This window comes from Dryas octopetala, chromosome 8 (assembly GCF_963921425.1).
Source record: "Dryas octopetala chromosome 8, drDryOcto1.1, whole genome shotgun sequence".
NCBI lineage: Eukaryota > Viridiplantae > Streptophyta > Magnoliopsida > Rosales > Rosaceae > Dryas > Dryas octopetala.
The window spans coordinates 391122-411908 of NC_141373.1; the positions used below are offsets into that span (position 1 = coordinate 391122).

Sequence of the window (20787 nt, forward strand, 5' to 3'; positions counted from 1 at the left end):
TTAAAACACCTACAGTCTCTATCTAAAAACTGTTTTTTTTTAAAGAACCAAATCTAATTATCTCTAAAATTTGTCTTTCTAACAAAAGCACTTCTAATGAAAACGCTACTGAATAAAAACACTTCTTACAAAAGCACTCCCAAACGGGCCATAAATAGATTGCATGAAAAAGGCAGCTATCCTATCCTATAAAATCATCAGGTTTTGAAAGTTTAAGTGGAGGTTGAGGAAAGCCCACCCACGGTCACGGCAGAAAGGCATAGAGCTAACATGATAGCATTAGCTAGGAGCCTAGGAGGGGACCGTGGGCAGTGAATGTGAAAGTAACTGACCACACTCCACAGAAGCTAACACTGTAACATTCGCTTCGCTTATATCCAATCATACTAGATATCTGGTTGGCGGAGAAGAATATAATTAAATTTGTATCATTTCATTCAAACGTTGTTTATTTAATGTTACAACTGGAAATGCAAACAGTTGTCCATTAATCAATTAGTATGTACAGGCAAAGGGCCCCAGAGCATGAAAAAGAAAAGGCTAGTCATATAACCTCATGTTAAATATAAATTGGGAAACCACATTCCTAACTGATGTTAAATATAAATTAAAAAAGGGCGGGAAAAAAAACCTATATATATCATACAAATGGTAAGAGGACCTGCAATGGGATTTCCATGAATATTGTAGGTCCCATCTTGCCATGCATTGAGCTGGATAAAGAAGAATGAACAAAACAAGGATTCCTATACACAAAAATTTATACCTCATCTACATAAAATAGCTCAGAGATTTCTTCTTTCTTGAACCACCTTCTCCATATAGGTCATTCCACTGGAGGAGCTCATTCATATTTGTTGATTCCGATGACACACTTGCACAAACCTGCATCCAACTCAATATTTAAGCAAGGAAAACACCAAGACAACAAAAAAGTTTAAATTTATTCAGCACTTTTTTGTATAGTCACAACAATACCTGCTCATGCGCATGTTTAAAATCCTCCATCTTTAAAGGACGAATGTCGGCACTGCAATACAACCCAGGTAAAGGTCTGTTCTCCACCAAAGCTAAACTTTTCTCCTGAGATAAGTGGAGAAACAAATATTTATAACCAAACACACCAGTCTCAACTATGCCAAGTTTAAAAAATCAATTGCAAATGAAAAAAATTTTGTTACTGTTTGAGGGCCATGTATCATTGTATGCCACACTACCAGTTCGCTCAAACAGTAATCCCACTTCTTCTAATTTAGTAAGGAGTAAAGGGAAAAAAGAAGAAAGACCAGAGCCAAGACTGAATAACAAGTAGAATCCAAGATAGTGAGTTTACAGGAAAACGAATGCATGTCATGAAAACAAATGAAAGCAGAGGATAGTTACAGCACGTGAAAAGAAAACATGCATGATTGAGGTCACTACATGATGCAATCTTTCCTCTTGAAGCATATGACAAAATATGTCCTAGGCACCTACTCCTCCTCAAGTTCTCAAAGGAAGAGCTCGATAGTACAAGAAGTTATAGATTTATGGGCTTGATTAAGGTATGGTTTTTGGTTTTTGGACTCAGGCTTGATTAGTTGATTAAGGTTGGAATATAAATAGTGGGAATATTTCCTGTCAAGGAAATTCAACTTTCACGGAACATAGACAGGCTTCAAATAAAAACAATGAAGAAATTGATAAGGGTAACCACACCAACCTTTTTTTCTTTCTCTAAAATTTCCCTAATGGGGCGGTGAGCTGCCGTAACACACAGATTCTGCAACCACCAAAAAAAAGAGGGCAATCCATTACATAAAAAAAACTACATATTTACAGAGACAAGGATGGTTCTATGAAAAATTAATAGTCAACCTTTAAGTCACTTCCAGAATACCCTTCAGTCATATTTGCAACTGCTTCCAAGTCAACATCAGGTTTCAAATCTTCTTTGGCTAAAATAACTCTCAATATTTTTTCTCTGTTTGGGGCATCTGGCAAGTTAACCATCAATCTGCACATAGTTATAATATTGTAAATAGAAAGTCAGTGATACTTACATTTGATATATAACAGATGAAGTAAAATAAAACATACAACTTTACCTCCTTGGAAGCCTCCTAATAACGGCCTCATCAAGGTCAAAAGGCCTATTAGTAGCAGCAAGTACTAATACACGTTCTTTATCCTTTGTACGCAAACCATCCCAGTTCACCATGAACTCATTTTTCATTTTACGCATAGCCTCATGTTCTCCAGGATTTTCACGTCTTCCTAACATGCTGTCAACCTACAACGGTAGCCATTAATAAGAATAATTTTTTCATTAGAAGAAAACTGAGTGGAACTAGAGGCAAAAAGGGTTTTGCAAAAACTGTCATATAAACTGACAGGGCATCTTGCATGGCAGTGCCACTTCAAAATCCACCTGTGGCCTGCTAAATACCCGGGTGTAGTCTAATATGTGAGGCACGCCATCTCATCCGCCATGTCAGCTTTTGAAAAACTTTGTGTAAATAGCATTTTCCAATTGAGAAAGCTCAAGGAAGAGATGAAAAATAACAAGATCCTTGTACATAGCACAAGTATATACGTGTGTCACACCAACCTCATCAACAAAAATAACACTAGGAGCAATTTTACTAGCCAAGGAGAACACTGCTTTAACATACTTCTCTCCTTCCCCAAACCACTGCAACAAAAATGAAGTGGGTCATATGAAGTCGAGAGGTCTCACAAAATAAACATCCAACCAAATAATATGCAAAAATACCTTTGAAGTAATACTCGACATTGATATATTAATAAAGTTTGCACCAGCTTCAGTTGCAACAGCCTTTGCAAGCATAGTTTTTCCAGTACCTGGAGGACCAAACAGCAAGATTCCTTTGCAAGGCTGTATAAAGAGTAACGATAATCAGAAAGCAACCACGCAAGTGAAGCCCCAGTAAAGAACTGTTTTACTTTCCACAGTGGAGAAAACACACATGCATATGAAAAGAATTTCACTGCTTTAACCTTAGTCAGTTGTCCTTTGCTAAACAATTCCGGCCTCTGAAGAGGAAGCATCACCAACTCCTTCAGCGTGTCCTTCACATTTTCCAAGGCTCCAATGTCATCAAAAGTAACCCCAATGTCGGTCGGTGGAATAACATCAGCAAGAAGTTTTTTCTCAAATTCGTTTCCGGTGACCACATCCTGCAAACACATGAAGTTAAGCCCACTACAAAATACAGTATAATTCTTTATTAAAAAAATTTAACTTGCATTTCTTCTTCAGAAACAGAGTAGCAAAGAATTTATGGAGGCACCAAAGAAATAAATCAACAAACCTTCAGTGATTTCTTCGTGCTCTTGTTTTCACTTTGAATGCCTTGTAGAATGTTCAGTCCATACTTAAGACTGCAACATAAAAAACATCAAGACAGTCATTAGCAAAAAGAGAATAGACAGCACATTTAAACTATATACTATACTAAAAAATAGTACAACCTTTCGGTAGAAATAAAAAGTTTGTCATCTTTAACCGAAGCCTCGGAACAATGCATGAAGTGGTAACTTAATGCCCATCCTACTACTTTCTCAACACCTATTAAAAAATAAAAATAATATTATACAAATTAACAGCACAAGTGAATATTTCAGTCAACATCATCTGCAAAGTGTTCAGCACTACAAGATTAGAGTTCAAGAATACGAACTTTCATTTGTAAGCGCTAGATCTTTAATGCACAGACTTTCAAGGTCAGGGCAATCCAGAGCAATACGGTTTAGAACCTGAAATCATTATGCCTTTTGTAAATATCAAGAACTAGAAAAGTAAATGGTAAAACAAAACAATATACACTAAAATGCTAACTAAAAAAATAAAAAGTTACGGGTTATAAGATATATCATCAGAGAACTGAATTATCACATGCAGATGCATGTTACAAAGAGCATCTGCTCCATCTTCACATGTATGTTTTTGAATGAGTGCACAAATGGTGTTTGCGCACATGTGTGGATATTTATAAACAGCATACAAGAGAAAACTATATATACCATGAGTGTCAAAAACAGTCCAGAGCTTGAATAGAAAAATGTACATTTAAAAACATATTTTTGTGACAGAACCACCACCAAAATAAAGAAAAAATACAAAATGTGATCAGATGCACTCACTGAGCGAATGCTGACAATATTTGACTCTGCTTTCAAAGTTTCAACATCACGATCCAACTGCTGCTTCCAATCCGAAAGTAAGGCTTCATCCTACAAGGGAAGATGAATATATTATTGCATTCAAGTAAATAACAAACAGAACAATAAACATATAAGAAAAAGGCACATTACCTGGGGCAGCTGTATTGTCACCTTGTTGGGGAAAATCCTACTAAGCTGCTTCATTGTTTTAGGGGTTTCTTTGCTCCTATCAGGCAGCCTACCACCAAGGTTATCCTGAAACCACCAGTAAATGTGTCATCTTTATTTTAAAAGCAACCAACAATATGTCAATAAAAATTGCCTAAAAGGCTAAAATAGTTCCAAACTCTAAATCATACAGGGAATTATATAAGCAGATAAGAATATGGTTGTTGAATAAAAATTCATGAAATTCTCTTGCAAGTACTACAGCCTAGAAATTCATGCACTTCGTCGCACATTTATGAAGGTCTAAAATCAAAATTAACATTATCACAGATGATGATATAGCAACCAAAAAGGACATAGCAATAGGCAGCAACACTCACATATGTGAAACCAATCATACATGCCCACAAACAACAAGGAAAAAAAGAAGATACTGGCAACTGGCATACCGGAAAAGCAAGATCAAGCAAAGCTGTTTGGCTGAAACCGAACTTCGTAAACAAAAGACCACCGGGATGGGACTGGAAAACATGAAATATAGTTCAATGTCAAACCGAAAATAGTTTAAAATAAGCTAACTGAACAAAATCCTCAACCTCTTACCTTCTCCTTACGATTGTCCAACTGGGTATGGGAGCCAATTACTACAACTTTCTCTGGCAAATTTTCAAACTTACTCTTTAAGACGGTATATGCATCTGAGTTACCTGCCATTGCCTTTTCTATATCTTTCACAAACAATATCAAAGGATCACTTATACTCTCATTTGATGCAACCTGCACAAGAGTGCTTTAAATTTTAATACCAGAACAGCAACTATCTTTTTTTTTTCTATAAGAACAACAGCAACTATCTTGGTCCAGTAAAGGGCGATGAGTACCTCAAGAAGTTCACTAATAGCAAGCTTTTCAATATCATCAGCTCCAGGACCATCTAAGTGACATAAATTATTAGCTGCATAATAAGCATCAATTATTAACACAAGCATACAGCAATAAAAATAAAGCAAAAGCATGTAGTGATAGAAAAATCATGATATTAGAAAATCACCAGAACAAAAAAATCCATGATCTTCTTCACAAAGACCACCAAGATCATTGCCATCTTGTATCACTTTATCAAATCTAACCCCAATTTTTGAGGATCCATTTTCTTCAAAAGCAAGAACAACTTTGCCTCTACAGCCAGGCATTGGTCCCCTGCAGAAAAAAGAAATTAGAACCAAAATCACTTCCCAATCAATGGTCTACGGAATTCATGGGGGATGCTTATTATGTCTTGTTCATGTGCATGCAAGCAATTTATTTCCTCTTTTCTACATTATGATGTGTAAAACAATAGCATCTACATCCTCTCCCTCTCCCTCTCTCTCACAAAATATATGTTGCGAATCAAACTGAAGGAATTTTTAAAAATGTACAAATGGAGGGGTGGGGGGGAACACAAGTCCAAGGAGTTTTATGGTAGACAATCTATAAACATTTGGAATGGTAAAGACTAATTAAAAATATATATTACAGATACTAAAACAACATGTTCAGTTTGGAAAATACTATTTGAACAAAGACTACTACAAAATGTTCCACAAACTGCCATGAAGTTGGCATTTCACATGTCTCAACCTATCCCACAAGCTTGTAATTTATTGACACGGCACCTCCAAGTAAGACAATTGTTTTAGAACTGTTTGTACCTCCAGCATCATTTCAAGTGAACTAGAAGTAAATTCGTAAATTAAATTTAAGCAAAAATGCAATGAATGGCAGTTACGATAGATGTCACATGTCAAACATTGAGGCACAACAAATTCTCTTCTTGCTTCAGAATAGAAGGGAGACATAACATTTCATACCATCATGCAAAAAAAGTACCTTAGAGATAACGGCAGAGGAGAAGGCATGGGACCCACAAATTTTACCTTATCACCTGCAAAGTTTACAAGGATTAGCACATGAGAGACTGAGAAAGTGTTGAATTAAAATTCTGGATCAATAACCAAAAAGAAAGTCACTGCATGATCAACATGTTATGAACAGAAGTCATGCCTTGTTTAAATGTAATGCCTCTGGATGATGCAGTAGATGTCTCCTGCTTTAGCGGAGCCTGCGAGCTCACAGTGGATCCACCTGTAATTTCAGCCTCAACACTAGAGGTTGGTTTCTTATGCTTTGATCCAGCAGCCTGTGCAGCTCGTTTAGCAAACCCAGAAGCTCTTTCGGGCCTTGAAACTTCTTTAATAACTGAATCAGCATCTTTGGGTGCTGGTCCCTGAGTTTACGTAAGTATATTAAAACAAATATTCATTAAAAAAAATACAATTCAGCTTGGATTACTCAAAGATGAAGGATTTGGAAAACAGGAAAAAAAAAAAACTTGGAGAACAAAGAAGATGATTCTAGTTAAAAGCAATCAAATGGAGATATCAAAGAACATACACCAGGCAGGAGAAGAGAATCAACAATTAGCAATCTAGCACCAAAATGTTTCGCGAGTGCCTTTGCCAACATTTCCTGATATATCTCCGAACCTAAACAAAAGTTTAGAAAACACAATGTAAACATAATGGTTTAATAAAGAAAAGAAAGGAAAAATAACAGCAATAAACCACAGAATTACAAGCCTATGTGCAAAAAGAATATGGCAGAAATACCTGCAGGTCCAGATAACAATATACGTGGGCTCCCAGTTGGGAGGTCTGAGGCATACTTTGCGAACTTACTACACTTCAAATGAATATGGGTGGAAGCAATCAAAACATTTTTTGTAGTATCACTGTAAAAACGCAAAATGCAAAAAGTATAAGAAACAAAATACCATATGAGTAAGCCGTGAATACAGGAAATTTCAATAAGAATCCAACTAAAGAATAGAGACCACAGATGATGTATTTGTTCTCTCCACATATGAAAGGAAAACAAAAGGAAAGAGAATTGAAACAAATTATATGCAGCGAGAGAAATTAGTTTCAATATCATATGATGACATGACCTAATCAACAATTTAACAAAGTGAATGGCTGCACCTTAAGTAATATGGGAAATTTTCGAATGAGACTTCAATATCATCAGGATTTAGAATTCCTTGTTGCAATTTCTCTTTAAATGCTTGCCGCCTAGTTGATATCAAAATTGGAGGATCAAAATCCTGGAGGAGTTCTCTGATTTCCCTTTGCTCATCAAGTATCTTGGAAATGCTGCCACTTAAATCAAAGTTGGCACTAGAAGAACCGCCAAGCATTCGGAACATTGGCCTTAGTTTATAAGTTGCACCAGAGACCTTTCCCGTATCAGTATCCATACAAGAATCCAATGCAAGGCTATCAATATTGGGGCTTTCATTGGCAGTATCAGGGAGTGGAACAATATCTTTATCACCTGAAACCTGATCATTAACATTAGTGCTATCCTTCATCTCAATGTCTGGAGTACGACCATCTGACCCTTCGCAGCCAGAAGGAAGAGAAGGCATCTCTGCATCTTGTTGCAGATTGGCACCAGGTTTAGAAGGTGCTGGAAGTAACAACAAGTCATTTGGCACATTTGACATCGACGCTAATATTGATGCCCCATCAACAGCAGAGGGGTCCCCTGATCTCGCCTCAATATGTATCCCGTTAACAGGAGCGCTCTGCGTTTCTAAAATGCTAATCGAAGGAATTCCCTGAGCAGCTATATTATCATTGGTGAGTTGCTGGAAAATCTGATTGCATGTCAAGGAATCTATTGAAAATTATAAGATGTAGCATTAGGTTGAAAAAACAGTGTACAAGAAGAAACTACAAGGGTTAGAGTGGGATTGCAGGGAAAGGCTTACCCCCCCCCCCCCCCCCCCCAAAAAAAAAAAAAAAAACCTCTAGGCTGTAAAGCAGAAAAAAGGATACATAAACATGTTTTCCAGACGAACTGAATACAACCTCATCGCCTCCATTTAGAATCACCTTAGAATCTTTTTGATAAATGTTGCCATTTACTAGAACATCACCTTCACCCCCTGTAATTTCCAGTTCTGCAGTGGACGAACCTTCACACTATGCAAATTCAAATTATTGAAAGAAAAAAGGATAGCATCAGCCAAGCCGCAGTTTTTTTTTTTGACAAACCTAGGGGATCTACAAATAGAACCAGTCAAGTTATATGTACAAGTTATACGAAAGGAAATACCTTAACATGCTTCAGTTTACACAAAGTAGTACTAATGGATGGATCTTTAAGACATAAATTGCAATCACGACTTTGACCAACAGTGAAAAGTGTATCACAAATGAACAGGTGCGGATTCTGGCAAATCATTAGAAACAAAACATAAAATTAGCTCAAAATAACAAGTGAACATCTTGGCCAAGCCAGAATCATTCCTTACTTAAACCAAAAATCATAAACCAGCTTAACTGAATTCATTCCAACCATGATAATGAGACCCTCACAACTAGACAAGAACCTATAAATGAACCATTGAAAAAGTGCTATGGTAGACTTGAAAGCATGAAAAGGTGACGATAAGGCATTGTAGAAGGAAGAACTGTATTACGAAAAACCCAATACATCTAAACTAATCACTACTGAATTAAAACAAACTTCTAAGAAGAGGTACAACCGAGACAACTGATCATAAGCAACAACATTGACAGTTCACATTCACTTCCCTCATGCTAAAGTACCTCATCCACATCGTTAACTGACAAGGAGAACAGATGTTTGACAATTTGAGGCCTCACTATGGAGCACTTAAAGCCTTACAAAACAAGCTTTAGACAAATTCCCAGGTCATGAAGTTTACTCCCATTAGATGTCATCACATCATTCCGTCAAGAAGACACCAGGTCATTTCTCTCAGAATGAAAAAAAAAAAAAAAAAACAATCACCTTTCGGTGAAATTTCCTTCAATGAGAATTATAAGAATACATGGATCCCTTAAAATAATTAATTTAGTGCCCAAGTCAAATACTTCTAAGTTTTCCGTTGTAATAGAAAAGAATATGAGGCTTCACAAGTAAGGGAATGTCAAGTATGCCAAGAAGGCATTCTTTGGCCAGGAAAAGCATTTCAAATTTTAATATCTCTATACACAACGGCAATCTAATATACCTAAGTTCAAATACAAAGTGGGCAAGAATAAGGAAGCCATCCATATCTAGCCTAACAGTTTATATGACAACCAGAATTCTATGAAATGCATTTTAGCTGTCCATAACGGATGCATGAAATACTTGATAGGTGCTGAGCTAACCATAGCGATATATAAACACACACACACACACACACACACACATATATATATATACACACATGCACGCATGTATAGATGGAGGCATGTTAGTATTCAGAGAATTAAAGCCATGGTTCTCAAACAATTACAAGCCACTTTTAACATGTGTAGCCCTCTGCTCGGATGCTCTTTAAAACATTTAATCCATGCCAGCTTTGCCCTTCACCATTTAATAACTCTTGTCTAGGCATGTAAAACTTGCCAACATACCCAGCTACTCTGTGTCATGTTTATGCAAAAATCATATGGTTGCATGTGACTGTTCCGAATTTAATAAAAAACCAAGCATCCTAAATAAAGCAATGATGGAACAGACTAGAAAATAATACCATGAACCAACATATATGCCTAATTACTGGGAAGAAAATACCCCCACCCCAACCCCTCCCCAAAAATAGTTATCGTGTTATCACCGTTTAGATATCAGAATGTGATCAATTCAACTTATAGCAAACAAAAAGTATTGGGCAGAACGGAATGTGCTTGGATACAACTTTTGCTTTTTGGATCTTCTCTAAGAAAGCAAAAAGAACATGGCTAACCAAAGACATGGAGGTTGGAAGTAATAAGCAACAAAACCCACCTTAGAGCACTGGGAAATAAGCTTTCCCCACGCCAATTTGGGATTTGATTTTGTAGCCCTCTTCGGAAGCTTCTTAGCCCGCTTCAACCCGGCACGGACTGCAGTCTCACCTGAGAACCCAACAACCCAAATTCAAAATCAAACCCAAAACCCCCAACGCAACCAAAATTCAAACCCTAAACCCAAAGTATTCATGCAATCTAGAAAACCCAGATTTATTTAGACCAAAAGGCATGCAAGAAGAGAGCAAGATTTATATACCCAAAGGCTGCGGCGACACCAAGGCCTTGCCTTCAGCCACGACATCGGGGGATCTCTCGAGCACGGAGGCATCAGAGCCGCTAATGGCCTTCAGAGAATCAGTGGTCAACGGATCAGAGGATCGGAGCTCCAAGTCCGGAGATTGAGACCCAGATTCCTTTATCGGACCCAAGGGCTCCACCGGTGGTCCGTTTCGAACGCCGTTGTTGGATGACGAAGAAGCATCAGACGCCTAGGGTTTCACCAACAATCGATCAAGCATTGAAAACCCGGAAAAGAACAAATTTTTGCAGAGAAACTCGTACATGCAATAAAATTCACGTGCACGCAAAACCCATGTATACAAATACACAGAGATATATAGTCATATAGCCCTAAATGAAATTAAAGACGGTACCTTTGAGCGTTTGGGGTTGGGAGGAGGGGAGGCCGATATGGCGCGTTTGGAAGAAGAGCTGCGTCTGGTTTCAACCATGGTGGTTTTGGTGGTGGTGTTTGTGGAGTTAGAGTTGTGTCTTCTTCGTCTCTGATCCAAACAAGGTGTGTGTGCACAGAGAGAGAAGGGTGTGAATGATTGATTGAATGGTATTTATTAGTTATCAAAATTTTGGTGTATTTGTATTGTATGCTTTTTATTTGTTTATTTCATTCCCTCTCTCTGTTTTTATATGGTTTTAGAGAGAGAGAAAAAGGAGGACATATGGGGAAGGTTATGAAGCGGTGGAGGAAGTAGGAAGTCCCTTTTGGTTTTTAATTGGTTTTGGTTTTGGTTTTTCTGATTTTGGTTGAAAATTAATGAATTTTTATTTAGTAGCTAACTATCTAAGGACTAGTGAGAGAGAGCAAAGCAAACAGATATTATGGTTTTGAGAGAGAGAGGGTTGTCATTTGACTCATTTCTCTAGGACGTTTCAAATGAAGATTGCATTTAGAATGTGAGGATTTGGTATTAATTATCTTTTCTTTCCATATGAATTTTTCAAATTTTTATGAGATTTGAAAGTAAAAGTGAACTATTTAGTAGCTTGAACAATAAAATAAAAGGAAACTTCTTCATTCTTATCTCTTATTACTAATATTTGATTATTGCCTAAGTAACAGAAAATAGTAGGTTCTATAAAAAAAAAAAAAATATAGTGGCTTATCTTCCTCTTTTCCTAATAAGAAAAATGCCATTAAGCCAATGGTCAACCAAACAAATCTTCAATTGGACCCTCTTAATTACATTCGTTGGATTTTTTTGAAGGCCATTAATAGGTTTATATGAATTGTCTCTTTCCAAAACAAATTTTCAATCCAATTATATTATTTTAAAGGTCAATTTCAAAAACATCAATAAATATTTTAAATATTACACATTAGTCAATTAACTTTTTCAAAATACCATGATAATCACTATTGACCAAAATAAAATTAAGAGAAATTATGTGAATTAACAACCGGGCAAAAACAAAAAAGAATTTACGGATCTTGCCACCGTGCTGACATGCTACTGACATCACCAATGTCAAATTTTTAAAATTACATTTAAGTCAATAACAACCATATACTTCCTACTTTTTTTAATTGGTAATTGTTACAAAGATAAAAAAAAGTAAATTATGTCAAACAACGTGTTTAGGGTTTAATAATTTCAGCATATCTCATTAATCACATAAAAAAGGTATTTATACCTGTACAAGTGAGGGTCTAAAAAGCAAATACATCTATTCCTATAATTACAAGAAAACCCATATAAACTAGGAATTTAACACTCCCCCTCAAGTTGGTGCATAAACATCACACATGCCCAACTTGATAAGTGAACAATCAAATATCCTACTCGACACAGCCTTGGTAAGAACATCAGCCAGCTGGTCTTCAGATTTCACAAAAGGGAACTCAACAATCTTAGCCTCTAATTTCTCCTTAATGAAATGACGATCAATTTCCACGTGCTTCGTACGATCGTGTTGAACCGGATTATGAGCAATCTCAATCGCAGATTTATTATCACAAAATAACTTCATAGCGACCTTGGGTTTATACCCCAAATCTATCAACAACCTCCTTAGCCACAGGAGCTCACAAATACCATTTGCCATACCTCGGTACTCCGCTTCGGCACTGGATCTAGACACCACATGTTGTTTCTTACTTCGCCAAGTAACTAAATTACCACCAACAAAGGTGAAATACCCAGCTGTAGACCTTCTATCATCTGTTGATCCTGCCCAATCAGCATCTGTAAACCCAATAACATCCAAATGGTCATGTTTACTAAATAACAACCCTTTACCCGGTGCGGATTTCAGATACCTCAAGATACGTTCAACTCCATCCATATGTAATTTCCGTGGGTCATGCATGAACTGACTCACCACATTAACAGCATAGGCAATATCCGGTCGAGTGTGAGCTAGATAAATTAATCTTCCCACAAGTCTTTGATATCTTCCTCTGTCAGTCGGAGCAGAATTGTAGCTTTCAAACAACTTATGGTTCTGCTCAATAGGAGTTGCAGCAGGCTTACAAGCAAGCATACCTGTTTCTGTCAAGAGATCAAGGACATACTTTCTCTGGGACAAAAGAATTCCATGTGAAGATCTCGCTACTTCAATCCCAAGGAAATACTTCAGGTTACCTAATTCTTTCATCTCAAACTCAGAAGCCAGGTAAGTCTGTAGCAAGGCCATCTCCTCCTGATCATCTCCTGTCAAAACCATATCATCCACATATATAATGAGTACAGTACGCTTGTTACCTCTTCGTTTAATAAATAGTGTATGGTCTGAATTACTTTGTTTATAGCATGCAGCTTTCATAGACTTGGAGAACCGTCCAAACCAGGCTCTAGGTGATTGTTTTAGGCCATACAATGCCTTTCTTAGCCTGCACACCATACCTGACTGTTCCAGTTCAGGAATTCCAGGAGGAGGATCCATATAGACCTCTTCTTCAAGGTCGCCATGCAAGAATGCATTCTTGACATCAAACTGAAGAAGAGGCCACTCCAGATTAGCAGCTAGAGACAACAACACCCTCACAGTATTCAACTTTGCTACTGGAGCAAATGTCTCCTGATAGTCAACTCCATACGACTGAGTGTACCCCTTGGCAACCAACCGAGCTTTATACCTCTCTATGGAACCATCAGCTCTATGTTTAACCGCATAGACCCATCTGCATCCCACAGGTTTCTTCCCTTTAGGTAACTGAACCAACTCCCAAGTCTTATTTTTCACCAATGCCTCCATTTCTTCTGCCATTGCCTTAGTCCATCTTGAATCTGCTAAAGCATCCTGCAAATTTCTTGGGACAGATACAGAAGATAATTGATGCACAAATGACTTATATGACTCGGATAGCCTATGCGAAGACATATGACTATTTATAGAGTATTTGGCTTTGGCGTTAGGATCTGGTTCATAAGATGTAGGTGGAATACCTCGGGTTGACCTATGTGGAAGCTTATACCTAGAGGTGTCAGGCTCAGACTCAGATTGGATACTCAAATCATCAGAAAAAGAAGGAGAAATAGGATGTACCTCATGAGACGCCTCTGGAGAAGATTGTATCAGTGGTGAAGTATGAGGACTGAGAGTTGTACTATCATTAGAAAGATCACTATCACACTGCACCGCCGAGTCTGTAGGTAAGCAAGATTGATCTACCAGAGGAGGTATTTCACCCACCGTACCCACTGAGCGCTCGATACTACATTGCTCGTCCTTTTTGTCCTGTAACCTGAAACCATTGAAAAACTCCATATCTATGGCATTCGTCCCTTCACCAACGTTCTCCCCCTGAAGGGAAGATGCGGAACACTCATAAAACAATTGTTCCTCATGAAATGTAACATCCATAGAGACATGGAACCGACGAGACGGAGGATGATAGCACTTGTACCCTTTAGTAGCACGACCATAGCCAACAAATACACATTTCAAAGCCCGGGGCTCCAACTTGGTACGTTGGTGCCCATGTAAATGGACATACACAACGCAGCCAAACACTCGAGGTTCCAAATGCAAAATAGACGGAAGCTCACAAGAATCAGCAAGGACATCCAATGGGCGCCGAAAATCGAGAACACTAGATGGAGTGCGGTTAATTAAGTACACAGCTGAGCTAAGGGCATCGCCCCATAAGAAGGTCGGTACCCGACCACCAATCAACAATGATCGAGCAATCTCTAGTAAGTGTCTATTCTTCCGTTCAGCCACCCCATTCTGTTGGGGAGAATAAGAACAAGATGTCTGATGGATAATGCCATGTAAACCAAAGTAATCTGTCAATCCTTTGTTAACATATTCGCCACCATTATCCGAGCGGAGAATACGAATCGAATGATTGAACTGAGTTTTCACCATCTGATGGAACAATTGGAATACTTCACATACATCACTTTTATTATGAAGAAAATAAATCCAGGTCATACGCATGCAATCATCTATGAACGTGACAAACCATCGAACGCCATTACAAGTAGAAAGAGGAGCAGGTCCCCAAACATCAGAGTGAACCAAACCAAAAGGAATTCCACATTTATTATCATTAGAAGAAAACACTATTCGGTGACTCTTAGCCAACACACAAGTTTCACATTGGAAATCCTGGAAATTACAACCACGAAACAATGAGGGAAATAACCGCTTTAGATAACTAAACGAAGGATGACCCAACCGCTGATGCCAGAGCCAGATCTTCTTCTTATTCGCAACTAACTGAGCACCACTAACATGATGAGCCTGACCTACACCATCCAGACCTAAAGTATCACCATCCAGATAGTACAAGTCCCCATCTCTCCTACCACTGCCAATCCTCTCCTTGGTATGAATATCCTGAAAAATACAGTGAGTAGGAAAGAAAACAACAACACAACCACGAGATGCAGTTAGTTGACTAACAGACAATAAATTGCAGTTTAAGGACGGAACAAACAAGGTATTAAACAAGGTAAGAGACGAAACAGACACAGTTCCAATGCCAAGGACTGGAGAAGACACACCATTGGCATTAGTAATGAATGGTTTAGGACTACTAGATGACAAGGATTTGAATGCATATCTATCACAAGTCATATGATCGGTGGCACCTGTGTCAATTATCCATGTATTTGAACAAGAAATAGCAGGAGTACGCAAAGCACAATAAGATATACCTGACTTAGCAGCAAAAATAGAAGTATTGACCAAATTTCCCTTAGGAGCCAGTTGGGTAGCCTTAAAAGGAGAGTCCCCTGGAGATGCCTTCATGCCTTTCGGATGCCATTCCGGATACCCATGAAGTTGAAAACACTTTTCTACCACATGGTTGGTACCATTACAATGAGTACATTTCCGAGTCTCATTCTTTCTAGTCCCGAACCGGTTACCACTGGAGGGTCTGGCCACCATGGCCATACTAGTATTATTAGGACCACCAAGCATGACATCCTGGCGATTAGCTTCAGCACACACTGTAGCATAAGCAGTACGAAGATCAGGCAGAGGAGAGGTAGCAAGAATCCTTCCTCTAACACTATCCAAATGCGAATCAAGTCCAGCCAGAAAACCATATAACCGATTAGCACTAACAATATCATTATACAACCCAATATCTCTCGAACATTCCATAGGACAAGGTTGAATTGCATCCACCTCCTGCCAAAGTTTCTGCAATATACCATAATATTCAATAATAGTTCGACCATTTTGACGAGTGGAGATAACCTGACAATGGAGGGAATAAGCCTTGGAACCATCCTGACTCACAGAATACTGCCTCTTGAGAGCGTCCCATATCTCCTTGGCTGTCGCCATACGAATGAACAATGAACGCACATCTTTGGTCATTGCATCCAAGAGCCAAGACTTAACCATGCAATTTTCATCTTCCCAGGCCTCAAATTCAGGTGAATCACGATCTGTAGGCATAGGATGTGAACCTGAAACTAAACCCCAGCGTTTCCGGCCTCGGATCTTATTCTGTGCATTTAAAGCCCACTCCCCATAGTTTGTGCCATCAAGCTTTTCTGGAGTGATGACTGAGTCATTAAAAGTAACCGGAGGAAGTGTAGGAGGTGTACTCAATTCAGCCTTCTTGCCATCAATCTTGGAAGAGTCGGCCATGATACCCAATAGCAATTCAAATATGGCAAATAGCAATTCTAATACCAAATAGCAAATAGCAAAATGGCAGCGGAACCAAATAAAACCTAATACCAAAAAACTGAGTTGTAGCAGCGGAACAAGGCAGAAAACAAGTCACAGCAGCAGCGAGGAGTAAGAATCGACGCACACAGCAGCAGGAAAGATTAACGGCGTCCCTGTGATGGCGGCGGCGTCGTTCTCTGGGCGGCGTCGTCGTCCTTGGATGCAAGCAGGAGAGAACGACGGCAGCAGGTGGCGTCGCGGGCAGCAGGTGGCGTCGCGGGCAGCAGGTCAGCGTCGCGTCGGGCAAGCAGTCGCTGGCGTCGCTGCTGGCGTTGCTGGGGTCGCGGCACTGCAGGTAGAAAGAACAATCGACGCCGCAAATCGTCGTCGTCGTCTGGGCAGCGGCGTTGCAAACAGGAGATCGACGGTGGCGCAGCAAGAGAAGACGGCGTCGCAGCAAGGCAAGAATGGTCGTCGTCCCTGGATGGCGGCGGCGTCGTCGTCTTCGTCTGGGCAGTGAGTCGTGGAGGCGGTGAGTCGTCGTCGTCTGGGCTCAGTGATCTTTCGTCTGCCAGCAGCAAGCTACCGTACTGGGCTGATGAAGATAGGTACAGGAAAAAAAACTGATAGTTGTTTTTTTCCTCAGCAAGCAGGTGGATACCAAAGTCACGCAAGGAACAAACAATAGAGCAAGATTAATCCCATGCACACAGCAATAAGGATTTACACAGAGATTCCCACGTAAGGAACAAGAAAACAGATCAAGATCAACCCTAACACACCACCAAAAACCTAAGTCTGACGAATAGGAGTTTGGGTGGCTCTGATACCATGTCAAACAACGTGTTTAGGGTTTAATAATTTCAGCATATCTCATTAATCACATAAAAAAGGTATTTATACCTGTACAAGTGAGGGTCTAAAAAGCAAATACATCTATTCCTATAATTACAAGAAAACCCATATAAACTAGGAATTTAACAAATTATATAAAGAAAGTAAACAAATCTCCTAACTAGAAGATTAAAAACTCTGATTATAATTAAATTACAACTAACGTGAACATTAGATTACCTTGAAGAGAATCATCCGATAACTTGTACAGATATGTGAGCTAGAGTACCCTTTCTAGTAGCTAGCAAGGGATGTGCCTAGCTTGGTGTGAGTACCACTAACACACACAATCTCTATCACTCATGATCACCTCAAACTTGCTGGGGGGATATGCAGAATATATGCACATAAAAAGAGTGCAGTGTAGGCAATATTTTTGTCAGTATGAAAGTTTCATAGTACAAAACAATATTGAAATTAATGCTCATAACCACAACATGTGCCCCGAGTCTCTGACCCACTTGCCTAGTTGCCTTCTTTTCATACTACTGCAAGGCTGTAAACACTAAATAGAAGACTGTAGACTCACTCGCAATTATTTAAGGTCATGAATCTCTATTAAAATAAGCACACCCAAGTTAGATGTTGTTACATTAATTTGTAAGTCTTTAATTGGAAACTTGTTTTGTACACATAAGTATATTTAATTAGCAAATTAAATCCAAGGCTGTATTCATTCATGAGTCCAATATTAGTTGCCCACCAACCGAAAACATTGTGGATTAGGGAATGGATTAATTTATTCATACGTAGGTATACTTTGGGGTTTGAACAAAATCAATCCATCACATGTACCTTAGAAAGTGGTGAGGGCATCACGCATACTTAGTCATGCATGGGTTTTTGTTTTTTATTAGGTTTAATCATTGGCAAAAGCCAATCTCATGTGCCACATCAAATATCCTTGTTTTCATGCTTTGAATTTGCACACTATTCAGACGCAAAGGGGCATAGAGTACTTGCCACCAGAACCAATGATATTTACACCTTTTCAGCAGACCTTTTATGATATGTTTTGCACAAATCTTAATTATGCCTCAGCCACCAAATCTTTAATTAGAGAATAGGTAAACAATGTTATTAAGTTAATATTCTTTCTCATGTACAATCTCCTTTGAGATCAAGCCGAAGCACTTTAGGGGTTGTAGCCTCCCCTCCAATCTCATGGTCTAACTTAAGCTGAGTTTGTTCATGCAGTTGTTGAGTAACATTGTTGGAAGGCCGTAGAATTACACACAATGCACCTAATTAAATTCAATTCCCCTCCCCCAACTAAAAAAAAAAAGCTGATTTTGTCCCTAATCTCATCTTACATGTATATAGAAAAAAAAACATATTACTACAACCAAATTAATAAAGAAGTTTATTAATTGAAAAAAAAGCCAATTATTACTCTATTTAGAAAATCTATATATCACATACTATGTTAAATAACAAGTAGCTTAAAATTTTGAGTTTTTAGGAAATAAATGCTAATTTTTTGTTTTTTCGGTTGCTTGAATAAAAGCTAAGATATTGTCTTGTTACTCAAAAACATAAACCTGACCTTTTTTGCCAAAAAGGAAAAGGAAAAATTGATGAATTAGATCTTTGCAAATGTTTGGTGAAGAGTAGATGGGTTCACCCGTTCACGATATTAGGCCAATGAATGGGCCATTCAAGCCGAACCTGAAGCCTACCCAACCCATGTGGGCCAGCAATTTGTGGCCTAACCAGGCCGATGGCCCGCTACGAGATTATACAAAATTGCAACTCCCATTTCCACCATTAGTGTGACTGTAATAAAGTTAGACTTTACTACTCTTTGCAATTGATTTTATTTCACTATCTTAAAAAAAAAAAAATTGTGCCAATTTATCACATAAATTAAAAATTTGTTACAATTTACCACATCTCTAGCTCATTTTGTCTAAATTTTTATTGAAAAAAAATGTGTCTCGGTCTTTTCAAGTTAATTTCTATTGTGTCAAAGCGGATAAAATATAAAAAAACCATTTTTATTCTAACAATAGGAACTTTAAAAAGATCAAAATACCCTTATTTTTAACAAAAGTTTAGATAAAATAAGTAAGAGGTTGTACATTGCAACAAATTTTTAATTCAGGTGGTAAATTGGCACAAATTTTTTTTTAGATGGTGAAGCGAAATTGACCCCAAAATTTAGGTAGATAAAATATAAAAAAGCCATAAAGTTATACAATATTATTATATGTGGATTTGTATCATCACGTCACATGCAACGGTATTACAATTTTCTCTATTTTGACTCAATTTTACATTGGTTTTTTTGGCCATGATAATTTTACATTGGTTATAAGCCAAAACTGAGAAAACTACAGAGTTTGGGCCACCCGTTTTTGATGAGGAATGAAAGGGAGTAAATGGAAACACGTACTGACCAAACAAACGACAAAGCATATAAGAAGTAAGCCCATCCCCAACGTTATCTATCGATCCTTGAAATGCAAACAAACAATACGCAATCCTAGTAGTATGACAAAAGCAAGGAGACCCCAATGCTGACAAAAACTTGCTTCGCCTGGTCATCCTAGATATTTTCGAGCCTTTTCTGTTGGAATGGACCGTTTGCCTTCGATTTTTCACACTTTGGTTTGCTTTCGTTAGAGCTCAATTTATTATGGTTTAGTAACACATTGTGAGATATTAATATCATGTACGTATAAAAACTAATTCCGATAAGTCTTTTCTATATGAATTTAAGCATTTGCAATACTATATAATAGGAGGTTTATTCAATTGGGATTTACATGTATTTTATAAGAATTTGAAAGTTCATAGAAATTTAAGTGTATCAAATTTAGAATTTTAAGGATTTAATAAAAATTTAGGATAATCAATTTAAAATTTTAAAGATTCCATAAAAATTTAAGTGTATTAAAAAATGAACAATACTTGGGTCACCCCTTGGGAGTACCTCAAGGTCACCCCACTTCCCCAAATTATGATTTCGGCAATATCGACGCATAATCGGAACCGTTCAATTTTTAAATAACATATTAAAAATCATCTCTGCAAAAAATCAAATCAATCATAAATCGTTTGGTTATATAACTGTTGTCAATTAAATATAAAAAATCAACAGTTTGGTAAAAAAATCAACAGTTTGGTAAAAAAATCACTTTTTAATGGAAAACCATCTATTTTTTCTATTTAATTGACAACAGTTATATAACCAAACGATTTTCAATTGATTTGATTTTTTGCAGAGATGATCTTTAATATGTTATCTAAAAAGTGAACGGTTCCGATTATGCGCTGACATTGCCGAAATCATGATTTGAGGGGGGTGGGGTGACCTTGAGGTACC

At 37.9% G+C, this 20787-nt stretch overlaps 1 protein-coding gene across 2 annotated transcripts; it reads right to left on the reverse strand.

Annotated features, from left to right (window-relative positions):
* Nucleotides 1-471: 471 nt before the first annotated feature.
* Nucleotides 472-11081, reverse strand: LOC147275562 (AAA-type ATPase family protein). Of its 2 annotated transcripts, XM_086253015.1 has the most exons (27): nt 10844-11081; nt 10447-10678; nt 10186-10295; nt 8497-8613; nt 8217-8363; nt 7359-8035; nt 6987-7108; nt 6772-6863; nt 6382-6604; nt 6208-6262; nt 5387-5535; nt 5217-5290; nt 4939-5112; nt 4785-4856; nt 4318-4422; nt 4147-4236; nt 3684-3759; nt 3475-3571; nt 3315-3384; nt 3001-3180; nt 2756-2878; nt 2591-2674; nt 2088-2272; nt 1858-1996; nt 1703-1762; nt 979-1083; nt 472-885 (listed from the first exon to the last, which is right to left on the reverse strand). In XM_086253015.1, exons 1-27 carry the CDS (start codon nt 10919-10921, stop codon nt 772-774), a joined length of 3750 nt encoding a protein of 1249 aa, XP_086109141.1. In that variant the 5' UTR covers nt 10922-11081; the 3' UTR covers nt 472-771. The 2 variants fall into 2 exon arrangements, with proteins under 2 accessions (XP_086109141.1, XP_086109142.1); XM_086253016.1 differs by lacking the exon at nt 8497-8613.
* Nucleotides 11082-20787: the final 9706 nt, after the last annotated feature.